At 37.7% G+C, this 14,210-nt stretch overlaps 1 protein-coding gene across 1 annotated transcript in view; it reads left to right on the forward strand.

Annotated features, from left to right (window-relative positions):
• Positions 1–13,981, forward strand: part of LOC144673007 (ras-related protein Rab-18) — a 36,147-nt gene extending 22,166 nt beyond the window's left edge. The window contains exons 4-7 of the mRNA XM_078535006.1: positions 6,791–6,863; positions 7,069–7,187; positions 10,077–10,143; positions 10,640–13,981. Of these exons, the coding sequence (XP_078391132.1) occupies positions 6,791–6,863; positions 7,069–7,187; positions 10,077–10,143; positions 10,640–10,815 (435 nt within the window). The 3' untranslated portion in view covers positions 10,816–13,981. The remainder of the gene's footprint in view (positions 1–6,790; positions 6,864–7,068; positions 7,188–10,076; positions 10,144–10,639) is intronic.
• Positions 13,982–14,210: the final 229 nt, after the last annotated feature.

The following is a 14,210-nucleotide window of genomic DNA, read 5'->3' on the forward strand; positions in this document are numbered from 1 at the left end:
AAGTTTCAAGGGAGTAAGGCAAAGCTGGATGGCCTCTACTTTAATGCCAGGAGTATTACAGGTAAAACGGATGAATTAAGGGTGAGGATTGACATGTGGAATTGTGATATAGTAGCCATCACTGAGACGTGGTTGAGGGAGGGGCAGGATTGGCAGCTCAACATTCCGGGATATAGAATCTTCAGGCGAGACGGGAGGGGGTAAAAGAGGAGGAGGCATTGCATTATTAGTTAAGGAGTCAGTTACTGCAGTAAGGAGAGATGATACCTTGGAGGGGGCATCGAATGAAGCTTTGTGGGTAGAGCTTAGGAATAAAAAAGGGGCAGCCACGTTGTTAGGTGTTTATTATAGACCCCCAGATAGTCAGCGGGAAATTGAGCAAATATGTGCACAATTCGCAGAGGTGTGTAAAAACATTAACAATAGGGTAATTATATTAGGTGATTTCAACTTTCCCAACATTAATTGGGATAGACATAGTGTTAAGGGCTTGGATGGAGTGGATTTCTTGAAATGTGTACAGGAGAACTTTTTAGGTCAATATGTAGAGGGTCCAACAAGGGACGGCGCAGTGCTGGACCTAATTCTGGGGAATGAAGCCGGACAGGTGGCTGAGGTGGTGGTGGGGGAGCATTTTATTGATAGCGACCACAACATGGTACAATTTAAGCTTGTTATGGACAAAGAAATCGATAAGTTGCAAAAAAATGTTTTGGATTAGGGGAGAGCGGATTTTAGTAAAATAGGGCAGGATCTGGCCAGGGTAGACAGGGAACAGCTACTTGTGGGGAAATCTACAGAAGAGCATTAGGCGGCGTTCAAAAAGGAAATAGGGAGGGTACATGCTCAACATGTTCCCTCTAGGGTGATGGGAAGTATCAAGCCCAGAGAACCACAGATGACCAGAGATATTCAGGTTACGATGAGAAAGAAGATACACGGGGAGCAAATCAGCAGAGGCATTAGTGGAGTACAGAAAGTGCAGGGTGGAACTTAAGAAAGCAATTAGGAGAGCAAAGAGGGGATATGAGAAAAATCTGGCTGCTAAAAGGGAAAATCCCAAGATATTCTATAAGTATATCAATGGGAAGAGGATAACCAGGGAAAGAGAAGGGACCAAGGGGGCAATCTATGGGTGGAGCCAGGGGACATCAGTAGAGTGTTGAACGAATACTTCACATCCGTCTTCACCCAAGAGAATGAGGGTGAAGGCATGGAACTCGGGGAGAGAGACTGTGAGGTTCTTGAGCAAATTGATATAGGGAGTGACAAGGTATTGGAGGTGTTGGCAGGCTTAAAACTGGACAAAGCTCTCGGTCAGGATGATTTGTGTCTCAGACTGCTAAGGGAGGACATCGCAGGGGCTCTGACCCAAATTTTTAATTTCTCTCTGGCCTCGGGGTGGTGCCAGAGGACTGGAGAACAGCTAATGTGGTTCCGCTATTTAAGCAGGAATGTAGAGATAAACCAGGGAACTACAGACCAGTGAGTCTCACGTTAGTGGTAGGGAAACTGTTGGAGAAAATTCTGAAGGAGAGAATCTATCTCCACTTGGAGAGGCAAGGTTTGATCAGGGATAGTCAACATGGCTTTGTCAGAGAGAGGTCATGCCTAACAAATTTGATTGCATTTTTTGAGGAGGTGAGCAGGTGTGTAGATGAGGGTAGTGTAGTTGATGTAGTTTATATGGATTTCAGCAAAGCCTTTGACAAGGTCCCACATGGAAGACCTATAAAGAGGGCAAATGCACATGGGATACAGGGTAATTTGATAAGGTGGATTGAAAATTGGCTTAGTTGTAGGAGACAGGGTGATGACAGAAGGCTGCTTTAGTGATTGGAAGCCAATGTCCAGTGGCGTACCACAGGGATCTGTGCTGGGTCCCCTATTATTCGTCATTTATATAAACAACATAGATGACTTTGTTGGGGGTAGGATTAGTAAGTTTGCGGAGGACACATGATTGGCCGGGTGGGTAACAGTGAGGTTGAGTGTCTTGGGCTACAGGAAGATATAGATGGGATAGTCAAATGGACAGATAAGTGGCAGATGGAATTTAACCCTGAAAAGTGTGAAGTGATACACTTTGAAAGGAGTAATTTGACAAGGAAGTATTCAATGAATGGCATGGCACTAGGAAGTTCTGAGGAACAAAGGCACCTTGGCGTGTGTGTCCATAGATCTCTGAAGGCAGAGGGGCATGTTAGTGGGGTGGTGAAAAAGGCATATGGGACACTTGCCTTTATCAATCGAGGCATAGATTACAAAAGTAGGGAAGTCATGTTGGAGTTGTATAGAACCTTGGTGAGGCCACAGCTGGAATACTATGTGCAGTTCTGGTCACCACATTATGGGAAGGATATGATTGCACTGGAGGGGGCGCAGAGGAGATCCACCAGGATGTTTCCTGGGATGAAACATTTAAGTTATGAAGAGAGGTTGGATAGACTTGAGTTGTTTACGTTGGAGCAGAGGAGACTGAGGGGTGACCTGATCAAGGTGTACAAGATTGAGGGGCATGTACAGGGTGGATAGGGAGCAGTTGTTCCCCTTAGTTGAAGTGTTCCCCTGGGTCAGTCACGAGGGGACATAAGTTCAAGGTGAGGGGGCAGGAGGTTTAGGGGGATGTGAAGAAAAACTTTTTTACCCAGAGGGTGGTGATGATCTGGAATGCGCTGCCTGGGAGGGTGGTGGAGGCGGGTTGCCTCACATCCTTTAAAAAGTACCTGGATGAGCACTTGGCACGTCATAACATTCAAGGCTATGGGCCAAGTGCTGGTAAATGGGATTAGGTAGGTAGGTCAGGTGTTTCTCACGTGTCGGTGCACACTCGATGGGCCGAAGGGCCTCTTCTGCACTGAGATTCTGAGAACACTACCTATTTCACCTTGAGCATATGTTGCAATTCTTCAGTTGCTGGAAATTCTTACCTAACAGCATTGTGGAAGTATCTTGACCACACTAACTGCAGCTTTTCAAAAAAAAAGTTAATCAATACCACCTCACGGGCATCTGGGGAGGTGTGGGTGGGGCAATAAATGTTGGACTTATCAGTGATGCCTACATACTGAAATTTTTTCCTAAAAGAGAAATATTAAATAGTATGAGAAGCAAAAACAAGAAAATGTTTAGACAAGGTGACTCAGGTAGCAAAAAACACTAGAACAGACTTAATAGGCCCAGAGTCCTGTTTTATGACAGGACTACTTCAAGTCCTGTGACTTATATAAAAGTCACACAAAAGTCTTTTATGTATCATGGCTAAGCACTGAATAAATTGCTTTGATCCTTAAATAATATTACTCTTCGGAATGCCTACTCTTGTAGCAGATTGGGCTGCAGGCCCTAAATGGTATTCACTCTAGAGTACTAATAATAAATTTGGGGTGGGGGTTGTGGGGGAGCTATGTCATGCCAGTTGGTGGCTCACATATTTATCAACTCATTAAAGTTTGTGATTTTTACAGTCAATTTGGATTTAAACTATTAGGACCTGATGGTTTGTCTACCTTGAGCTTGAGTGGCTTCATTTTTATCCATTTTCTATGAATAATTCTACTGGCTCTCATGCTATTAAAATTGTAATAATCATTATATCTGTGAAACTGAGGCAAAGTATTTATTTCACTGCCATTCCATCAGTCTACAGTGTGGCTGGTTTGTTAATTTCTTAGTAGCCCTACATGTCTTGACTAGCCCTTTAACATTAACATTAACGTGTATATAAAAAAAAATATTTTTACTGCCCTTCTTTGTTTATGAAGAGCAGGAAAAGACCAACTGTGACAAACAGAATATGGAATGTTTTGCATCCTAGAGAACTTTTTAAATTTTGTAATATAATTTTACTTCTGCAATGAACAGCAAAGTTTTTTTTTCTGTTTTTCCACCCAAGCAGAACTTAGTTTATTCTGAAGATGGTGTGGTGAAAGGGAGGTTGTTAAAGAACATAAGTGTGGGAATGAGACAAAATCTTTCAGTATAAAGTGGCTACATTTTTATTTTGCCTTGTCTACTGCAGTCACCTTAAATGAAGTTTTCAGAATGTGAACCCAATTAAATCCTTTCTTTGCCCTTGGTGATTTTAAAACATGTACTGAGTTGGGAACCTGTTGACATTGGTAATTAGATCCAATGGATACCTACTGATTACCATCTGTACCGGTTCACTGTGCCAAGTGAGTGATATCTGAGCAGGGAAAATTTAGTGCAAACCCAGCATTCGACTCTGTGCTAGGGTGCCTCCTGATTAGGATTCAGTACAGACCCGGAAGCAGGCCTGCTGAAGCTTCAGTGCAGGTGCTCACTGATACCAACAGGGCTTTCAACTGCTTGCAAAACCTAAAATGGAAGGTCGCTATAAGAATGGTGTAAAACTAACCTATAATACAAAAAACTTCTTGCCAGGTAAGAGATTTGCATTACCTGAGATTAAGGTGCTACTATATATTGGAGAAATTTCCCAATCTTTTTAATCATCCAAATAAACTACTAGATTTATTTGTTTTAACTAAAAAGTTCATCTTAGTCAACATAAGTTTAGGGAGACAATTGAAACAGTTAACTTGTGCCAAAAGCCATGCTTGTTAAATCTTCAGTTAACAGAATTCTGGCTTTTGAACTGTTGTTAATAATATACACTTGGATAGATTTGAAAGTCATCAAGCAAACCACAAATATATTATAAACGAAACAGTAATCTTTCACTGCCATGGAGTTGCCATATTGGGTGGTGTTTGCCCTTCTGCTTGCACAAGTATTCATGTCTTCTATGAATATTGCAAATTCTGGATAGAGTTGCTGATTTCAACTCGAAGGTTGAGGGCTGTTTAGAATTAAGGGCATATGTATTAGCTTAGCTGTAATGATTTCCCTGCTACTAAGAATGTCATATTGTTTATAAATCTTTTCATGCTCTGGAACCAGTTATGTTACATATGGATCACTATCAGGACTCTTCTGTGCCCAGAATTGAAGGAGTTCAGAAAAACCTGTCCCACCCATCCTCTTAGTTTAATTGCTTCTGTATCCTTCAAGTAAAATTCTTGGACTAGCATAACTTCACATTTCATTCTAGATGATTTAGACAAACTTTTGGATTGTTCACTGTGCAATTAATCTCCTTAACATTCCATGAGATCATTTTAAAAAAATTTGTCGTCTTACCAATGTAGCTCATTTTATAAGATCATTCTGGCACTATAGTCTGGCATGTTTAGATTTATGCTACTGGCTACTTGGGTGCGTTTAATCTTCAGGAATAGTTTAAGAATTCTGAAGCTTGAGAAGTTTGTTATCCAAAGAATCCAAAGACTTTGGCTACTGTTATTTTTAGCCACAGGGGGGCGCTTACAGCCAAATTATGGGATTTGTTCCTCTGGCATTTGGCAAGCTGAAATCCTCATGCTGTTATAGTCATAACAAGTGGAATCTACTGGGCTTTACAACACTGGATATTATCTATGATAAATGAGATGCTCTTCGCAGTTGGTGAGGCATACACAATTTGTTTAGCATAGGCACACTTAAGTGCTTAATCAAATGTTACTTGCCAGAACTTTCCACGTTATATCTGGTATCATTTTTATCTATTTTAGACCATGCCACTGAATGCAGAAAAATTTCCCATTTCAACACTACCCTGAAATGGCTTTGCAAAACCAATGTATTAACTTTCTAGGTTTTTTTAGGTTCTGTTATCAGTAGTACGCTGTTTAAAATTAAAATGCATCTGGTTGGCATAGTAGCATTCGAAATTGGCATTCCCCTCTAGAAAATTTTAAAATTTATGGGGCGAAACAGACTTGCTAGTTATTTTTTATTATTCTTTCATGGGATATGGGTGTCACTGGCTGGGCCAGCATTTATTGTCCCTCTATAACTGCCCTTGAGAAGGTGGTGGTGAGCCGCCACCTTGAACCGCTGCAGACCCTGTGGCGTAGGTACACCTACAGTGCTGTTAGGGAGTTCCAGGATTTTGATCCAGTGGCAGCGAAGGAATGGCAATATATTTCCAAGTCAGGATGGTGTGTGGCTTGGAGGGAAACTTGCAGGTGGTGGATTTCCCATGTGCCTGCTGCCCTTGTCCTTCTTGGTGATAGAGGCCACAGGTTTGGAAGGTGCTGTTGAAGGAGCTTTGATAAGTTTCTACAGTGCATCTTGTATATACTGCTGCACTGTGCATCTGCGGTGGAGGGAGTGAATGTTGAAGATGATTACTAGGGAGCAGCTGTTCAAGCATGGCAGATAATGTATTCAAAACAATGTCACAAAACGTATTTTGGTCTATTGTTTTTATATAAAATATAAAATGAAGTGAGCAAGACTGATTTTCTGTCTCAGATAAATTTCCCTGTAGTTAAAAATTCTAACTACCAGAAGTGTGCTGTTCAACACTTTGATCTACCTACAGTCTTAATTTGGATCTGCAATTTTAAAAATGTATGATTTCAAACATCAAGTATTTATTTCTGACTTCATTTCTAGTTTACTGGTGACAACTGTCATTTCATGCAAATTCAGTTTCGTGGGTGAAACATGAAGATTAGATGTTTCTCTTTTACAGAAAATAGTGTGATGAACACCTAAAATCAATTTGTTTCACCCTTGCTGAAAAATCCAGCTGTAAACTTCACTAATTTTAAATCTGCTTCAGCAAAATACTAATACAGTAAACTAACTATGAAAGATGACAAGACAGCTAGACAAGTACTCACTTTCTCACTTTTCTCTTTCCTCTATCCCCACACCTCACTGCCTGTCAATAAATTTCATTGTTCTTTGATTTCAGGATACTGCTGGCCAGGAACGGTTCAGGACCTTGACCCCCAGTTACTATCGAGGGGCACAAGGCGTCATACTTGGTAAAATTAGTTTACAACTTCTAAAGTCTGATTGCATGCAGTACTGCTTTACAATTTCTTAGCAAAATAACCTTTCTACCCATAAAGCAACTTTATTCATCAGGCACCAAAAACGTTGCAGTCCTGTTCACATCTATTTTAATGCTGCTTTGTCTCCAAGGTTAAACTACCTGCATTTATAAATTTGGAAATGCTTCTTTTTCAGTGTATGATGTGACCAGAAGAGAAACCTTTGTAAAATTAGAAAATTGGCTGAATGAGCTGGAGACATATTGCACAAGAAATGATATCGTGAAAATGTTAGTTGGAAACAAAATTGATAAAGTAAGTGATGCAATTTAGATGTCTGTTGAATTATCTTTGTTTTTAATCTAATATATCACATAATGTTGACCCTCTCCAAAATATCACTTCTTTGTAAGCTTTTTTTGAAATACCCTTTCCAGTGGTAAAGTTGGGATTTGTTTCTCATTACTGCCTGTTCTCAGCCCTTAATATCTTCAGGCACTTTAGTAGCAATAGCAGTAGAGTACTTATATTTAAATTGGGTTAGAAATAGAATTTTAATTCTGAGTTGCTTCAGCACGCCTATCCATATCATGTTTTTACCAGTATGCTGTGAGGCTAAGCCAGTAGATGGAGCAATGTACAGCATTCAATGTAGAGAAGAAGAAAAGGAGAAAGTAAGACATTTTGTCTTTGCAAGTTGGAATTGGCTGTCAGAAGATTTTCCATAGCCCAGACTAACCTGGTAGCTGGGTGATGGACTGCAGTTGAGGACTTTTTATGTATTTGTGTACATACAGCATTTTAAAGTTTCTTTCCAATGATGCTGCATCAGACCCTATATAATAGTTTCTTGTACTACTGGTCAGTTTGTCATGAGGTAAATGAATCTGTGAAAACCAGGATGGCAGTACCTTGCTATTATATATTTTGTTTTTGAACTCTACACCGATGTAAAAATATTTTGTGTTGCCTTAATAGTTTTAAAAATATTACTACTTTCACAATACAAGTAAGCAGAAATATGACAAATTCATTTAAACAAATAGGCAAGGCAAGAGCTTTATTGACAACCTCATAATAACAAGAAACAGCAAATCCCAATTTTCCCAATGGCAAGTTTACAAAAACTGCATTGTAACACATCCTGCACCATGTAAGAAATCTTCAGGATGATCAGGACACAATGCAAAAAATATGAAATGAACCAAACTTTAATCATATCCCAGTATTAGCATCTGAATGGAAATGCTATAAGAGGATGAGCAGACATTGTACTTCAAAAGGAAAATAAACAGGAACAGTCAGGAATTCGCTTCCACTTCTTGCCAATCCTGTTAATGGTTGTTACGCGCTAGGACACCAGCCATAATTACTGTTACCATGGTTTTACTAATCTTGTATCTTGCCAGTCCTTTGTGACACATCCATGTCGTCTTTCAAGGTTATTGGTTGCACTCTGATCGTATTGTTTTCCTATCAGATTCTTTGTTTCAACTGCCTGCCAATGAATTGTCTTAATTGCATTGAAGTTCATTTTTAAATGCAACATATTGGTTTCTGTCTTTGATGAAAATTAGTGTAATCGAATCACCACAAAGACAATATTGCTTCATTTTCATTATTCTATCAGATGATAAGACCATTGTAATGTTTTTTACTCCAACATTCACATCAGCTTTAATTTTAAACTTAACCCTAAAATCTCTTCATTATTGAAAAAATGCTCATACTCTTAAATATGCTACTGTTGGTTCATATAAACTACATAAATTGAGTTGCTCCCATAAAATTCTAGATGGCTGTTTAATGTTGTCTCTAATTTGAAAAGCCTAATAGTACTAATAGATGCTTCTCTAATCTTGAAATAAAATTTAAAACACTAGAAATATACAGCAACAGCATCTGACAGGAAAGATCGGCTAACATTTTGAATAACAACCCTTTGTTTCCGATGTTTTCTGCACTTGTACCAGCATTTCATTTTTATTTAATTTGGTAGATCTGTACCTGTATAATTTTTTTACAGGCTGCTACAATAGGTGCACAGGTTTATAAAAGTACTTTTTGTGTTGATAGCCCAAAGGTTTCCATCTGACTACTTCATAGCTGAAAGGCTAATCCATTGATTTTGTTATTGTGATGCATCTTTCAACACAGTAGTGATCTCGGGGATCTTTACAATGACATTTTTCAAAGAAAATGTGTTATTGCTACCGTTTTGAAACAGTAGGGGTGTCAGTGTTTTCAAGATCAACATAAAAACCAAAACATTAGAAAGATAAATGCTTCTGCTTGAGATCTTCCATGCAAACTCTTGTGATTACTTTTCAGACACATGCCCATCAGAAGGTTTTGAGAAGTGTGACTTGCCTCAGATTCAGTAGAATATTTCTTCACAATATATGAACCATGCATAACAATCATTGACACTTCAGTTTCTTCCAGTGAGAATCTTCAGGATTATTTCGCTCTTTAGCCTTTTTCCAAGCTTGTCCTAGCATACTGAATTAGGCACATGTCTTGAAATTACACTTTTAGAATATCGGCTTAGTATGTATGAAACTCCTTTGAAATATTTTGCGATGCTAACCCATTGACTCATCAAAATAGCAAAGGACGTTTGTATGAGTGCATGCAGTGTTTGTATGCTAATATCCACTGAGGCTGATTTCAAGTCCTGTCTTTCTAAACCAGTATCCCAGTGGCATCTCCCGAAAGTATTCATTCTCTCTGGAGTAATGAGGAGCACCTGAGGATAACAAGAAATTTGTACTCAATGCGATCAGGTGATCCTTTCCTTATGCAATGTATGCATAAAAGTTCTCATTCTGGGCTATGCTGTTGGTTATCCTGTAGCCATTGGTAATCATTGTGAATGATGGTCAATATTTCTGATCATTGTATTGCCCAGAGTGAGAATTGTTCAGCTGTGGCCCATTAAAAAATGCTGTACTCCGGGCCCTAACTATGACATGCAAAATTAGATTGCACCTCCTACTCCTGCTTTAAGACCCTCCTTTGGGCTCAGTATCCCTGTTGAGATGTTATAAACTTTCAAATACCTATGTCACCCTGACACGAATTAAAAAGTTATTTCAGCACAACCAAATTTAGTTACAACCCCCCCATCCCTAAGCCCATTGATGAAAAATGAATGTTTTAGCAAAGATATTTATGAAGCTGATGCTTTTGGTTTTATTGAAGGAAAACCGTGAAGTAGATCGGAATGAAGGGCTGAAGTTTGCAAGAAAACATTCCATGTTATTTATAGGTAGGTGGACAAAAGTAACTCCTGAATTTCTTTTTTGAATTGGGGGGAAAAGAGGAAAGGAAATAATTTGACAACCATGGTAGGGATTTCAATAATTTGTATTGTCTTTACATAAATGTTCTGCTACTGCCAGAAAAAAAAATCATTGCTGAAAATCAACAAAAAGTGCAAAACTGCTAGAAATGTGCAGCAGGCCAGTTGGTATCTGATGAGGTGGATTTAGTTGACTCTTCATTCTTTGGACGTTGCTAGACCTGCTGTATATTTCCACCTATGTTGCATTATTGTTTTGTGTGTGATGTATTTATTTCGGTTAAGTAGCATATCACCTGTTGAATATAGTTAGTTATTTTCACTTGCAATTCATCAGTTACAGCACATTATTGTGCATTTACGCTTGTAGTTTTCTTCACATTTTTAAAAATAAGTTAGTTACTGAACACTTCAAAAGCACAGCAAATGTGCTCTAAATCTTTGTAAAATGTTTATTTTGCAGAATCAAGTGCAAAAACACGTGATGGTGTGCAGTGTGCATTTGAAGAACTCGTTGAAAAAATTATTCAGACACCTGGCTTGTGGGAAAGTGAGAGTCAGAATAGTAGACTTAGGTTATCTGACTCACCTGATGCCAACAGTGGAGGTTCCTGTGGTGGATATTGCTCCATGCTGTAAACTGTAAGACTTTGGAGTCATTTCTTGCCAATTTTAAACAATTGGTGAGCTATTTGTATAAATTCTAAGAGTTGACATTGCAGTTTGCACACTTTGTTCAAATCATGTAAAACAATCCCCAATAACTTGCCCAAGGCCAGATTAGTTGTAGACATGCAGAACCTTGCAATCCAGGGTCAATGTTCATAAAACATTTTGCTTGTAATGTCAAACCTTCTTGTAATTTGAAACAGTTACATATCAAAACTCTCTGCAACGGTTTTCATCAGTGAGGGTCAGGGTTCGTGTGTACACGTTCATATGGTCTAGTTTCATCTAGTAACAATCTACCCACTGTGGACTTGAGATATTTTCTTCCTTTGCTTTGTTCATATTTTTTCACACTTCAGTGCCGAACCTCCCATTACTGTCTTTCCCCAACCCCCAAACTCAGAAATGTTTCATATGGTTTGCAAATTTTGGAGTATATGTGGTATGTGTTGGGAACACTTGATGTTAAAATGCTTCAATATAACTGAATTTTCACTACTGTTAGTCTAGCTGAATAAACATCATATAGATGCAGTAAGCTTGTATCAGATGTTAAAATAACATGCTTTCATTCATAAACTAGTGTTCAAAATTGTTCTCGTGAAATCTTGCTGAGATTTTTTTACAGCAGCTGAATTTTTTTAAAACTCACTTCCCAGTTGTGCTAAGCAGATGTACCCCAATACGCAGACACAAATTGTAACTCTTAAGATGAAACTATATGATTTTTACAGCCTCCACACTATAATACGACGAAGATCAGAACTATTATAAGGCCCTTTCTGCGATAATCAAAAGATGCAAAATTTGGAAAGATTTCTTGGAAATATTTATGAATCTAACCTTTTCAGTTAACTAAAAGCTGAACAGCACTTGTATTTTTAATCTTAAACTTCAATGTATGTGAATGTCTATTCAGTTTTTTGTACATTTAAGACTGCATTATTATGAAGGCACATTATGGAAGACACTTTGTAAGTATTGTACAAAGAAACTACAGTCTTTTCTTTAAAATGGTGATTCCAAAATCATTAAACATTTATAAGAAATACAGATTGAAGGTTGGTTAGTAATTGTAGAGTGTTTGTCAGTTGTTAAAGATGAATCAAAAAAAAACTGAAGTATACATTCAAGTCTGTGTCACTGCAGCTCACTTCCAGTGTTTGTGTATTGCACTGTACATTTGCTGAAACTGAAAAAAGATCTGAATTTGAAGTGGATTGTCATAAAGTGAGATATATGTAAATAATCCATGTGCTATTCAATTTCGCTATGTTATGTCTTATCTGTCTGGTGTCTTTTTGCTATAGTTCTTAGAATAATAATCCAAACATTTGTTGATGATAAAATGCTAAATCTTTGAATTGGCAGGTTGAAAAACAATATCTAGAAATAAGTTTAGGTATTTCAGTTATTAGGTAGCACTCTTGATTATTCGTAAACTCCATGCCAGCCTTATACACTTGCAAGTATCCTCTTTAAATCACCACTATTGAAAATTTATTTCTCTAAAAGTATATCAGTTTTTATGGTTCAAGCTAGATTTCAGAGCACACAACTGTAGAGAAGATAACATTGAAATCATGCTTTTTAAGTTGCATTTAGAAAATACATAATGTTGCATGCTTCAATATTTTATTTGAACTCTGGTGTCAATTATTTATACACAGAACACATTTTTCAATATGTTTACTGTGGCCTGCTTTGTAGAATACAATAAAGTATGAAATAAAATTAGGTTTGATTGCAAAAAAAATAAACATATGGCATGCTGCAGTAAATGTGCATTTTTGAACTTCTTGAGTTGTTGCCAAGGGACAAAGCAACAAATTTACAAAAATAGAATGGAACAGATTACTTAATTTGGACCTTTTATAAATATAAATCTTCTGAGTAATCACAAATTTAGATATTGTTCCAACTTGAGAATACTTGACAGTTTTGTAGGTAATCAATTATTACTTGTAAGAGATATTTGATTTTAATGAATTCATGTACCCAGCATGTCCAGCAAAATATATCTCTTTATTACAGCTTGCAATCAGTGTTTACCTAGTCCTATGTTTCATTCGAGTTTTTTTAAAATAACTGCTAAATGGCTTCAAACTATGAACAGTTTTGTAATTTAATTCTTTTTCATTAGATTGAATGCTTTCTGGCACTTACTCTAATTGTGATGTTACCTGTTTGTTTCTAGTAACAGCATAAATATGATTTGCATATATATAGAATCAAGTGTAGCAGCTGACTTATTATTCTACTGAATGTTTCTTATCCTGATATGCATTTACTATACTTATTTATTTTTGAGGAGTCTGTAGCATTCCTTAAAAAGAAAAGTGCCAAACCTCTGTTTAATGATCAGGCTCATCAGATAGCTCAGGCAGCTTTAAGTGGTGAGCTTTATTGACCTGGAAGGTCTCAAGTTGAATTGCTAGTGTTGAGTGAGCTGACCAGGATGGCAGTATGGGTGCTATAATCCCAGCACTCCATTTTCGAGGAAAGGAAAATCACTCCCTTGATCCAAATCCAGCAGCTTCCCCTAGGCGTGTGTTGATTCAGTGCACAGACTCGACTGATGCTCCCATGTCTAAACATCCTTCTGATATTCACTGTCTGGGCTCCCATTTGAACAGTGGTCACCAATGGTCAGTAACTGAGATACCGGAGCTAACCGATATGGTACCTTCCTCAACAAGGCATCCTCAACTTCAGGAGGGGAGAAGGAGATGAGAGAAAACTGCTGAAAAGGAAAAGTAGTAATGCAATATCCTGCAACAATGTAAGACATCTGCCAGTTCAGTCAAGGGTAAAGAGTTAAATTATTTGTCCAATTATAACTGCAATTATTTGTTAGTGGTATGATGACAATCTAAAGATTGGGGCTTGAGAAGTAGAAATGTCTGCCAAATAGATTTATTTACGGTTATTGTATTGCTAAAAGATAGTCTGAGAATGATTTGATGGGGTAACTTTTTACTATTTTACAATTTGATAGCATAAGGTATTGCATTAGAATATATATACTGTATATAAATAAAAATACTACATGATTTCAAGTTCCAAGAAATTCATTAACGTTTTGTAAATATTGCTTCTCTTTGAATATAATGGATAAACCAATGAATTGCATCAATATGTCTTTTTAAGGATTGTGTTGATTTATTTTAAAACACAGGAGTTACTCTGAAGTTAGGCTGGTTGAAGTATTTTGTATGTCTCCAGAGTAGAAGACACAAAAAGCCTCCCAAGTACTGTAGAAAAGCAGGATGAGAGGGAGTGAGAAACTAAATCACTAAAGAAAAAGTGCTAGGAAAACTAATGGGACTAAAGGCTGGAGGTAGTAGCAGAATATTTAGAAAATC

The sequence above is a fragment of the Cetorhinus maximus genome, unplaced genomic scaffold (assembly GCF_964194155.1).
Source record: "Cetorhinus maximus unplaced genomic scaffold, sCetMax3.hap1.1 HAP1_SCAFFOLD_196, whole genome shotgun sequence".
Lineage (NCBI taxonomy): Eukaryota > Metazoa > Chordata > Chondrichthyes > Lamniformes > Cetorhinidae > Cetorhinus > Cetorhinus maximus.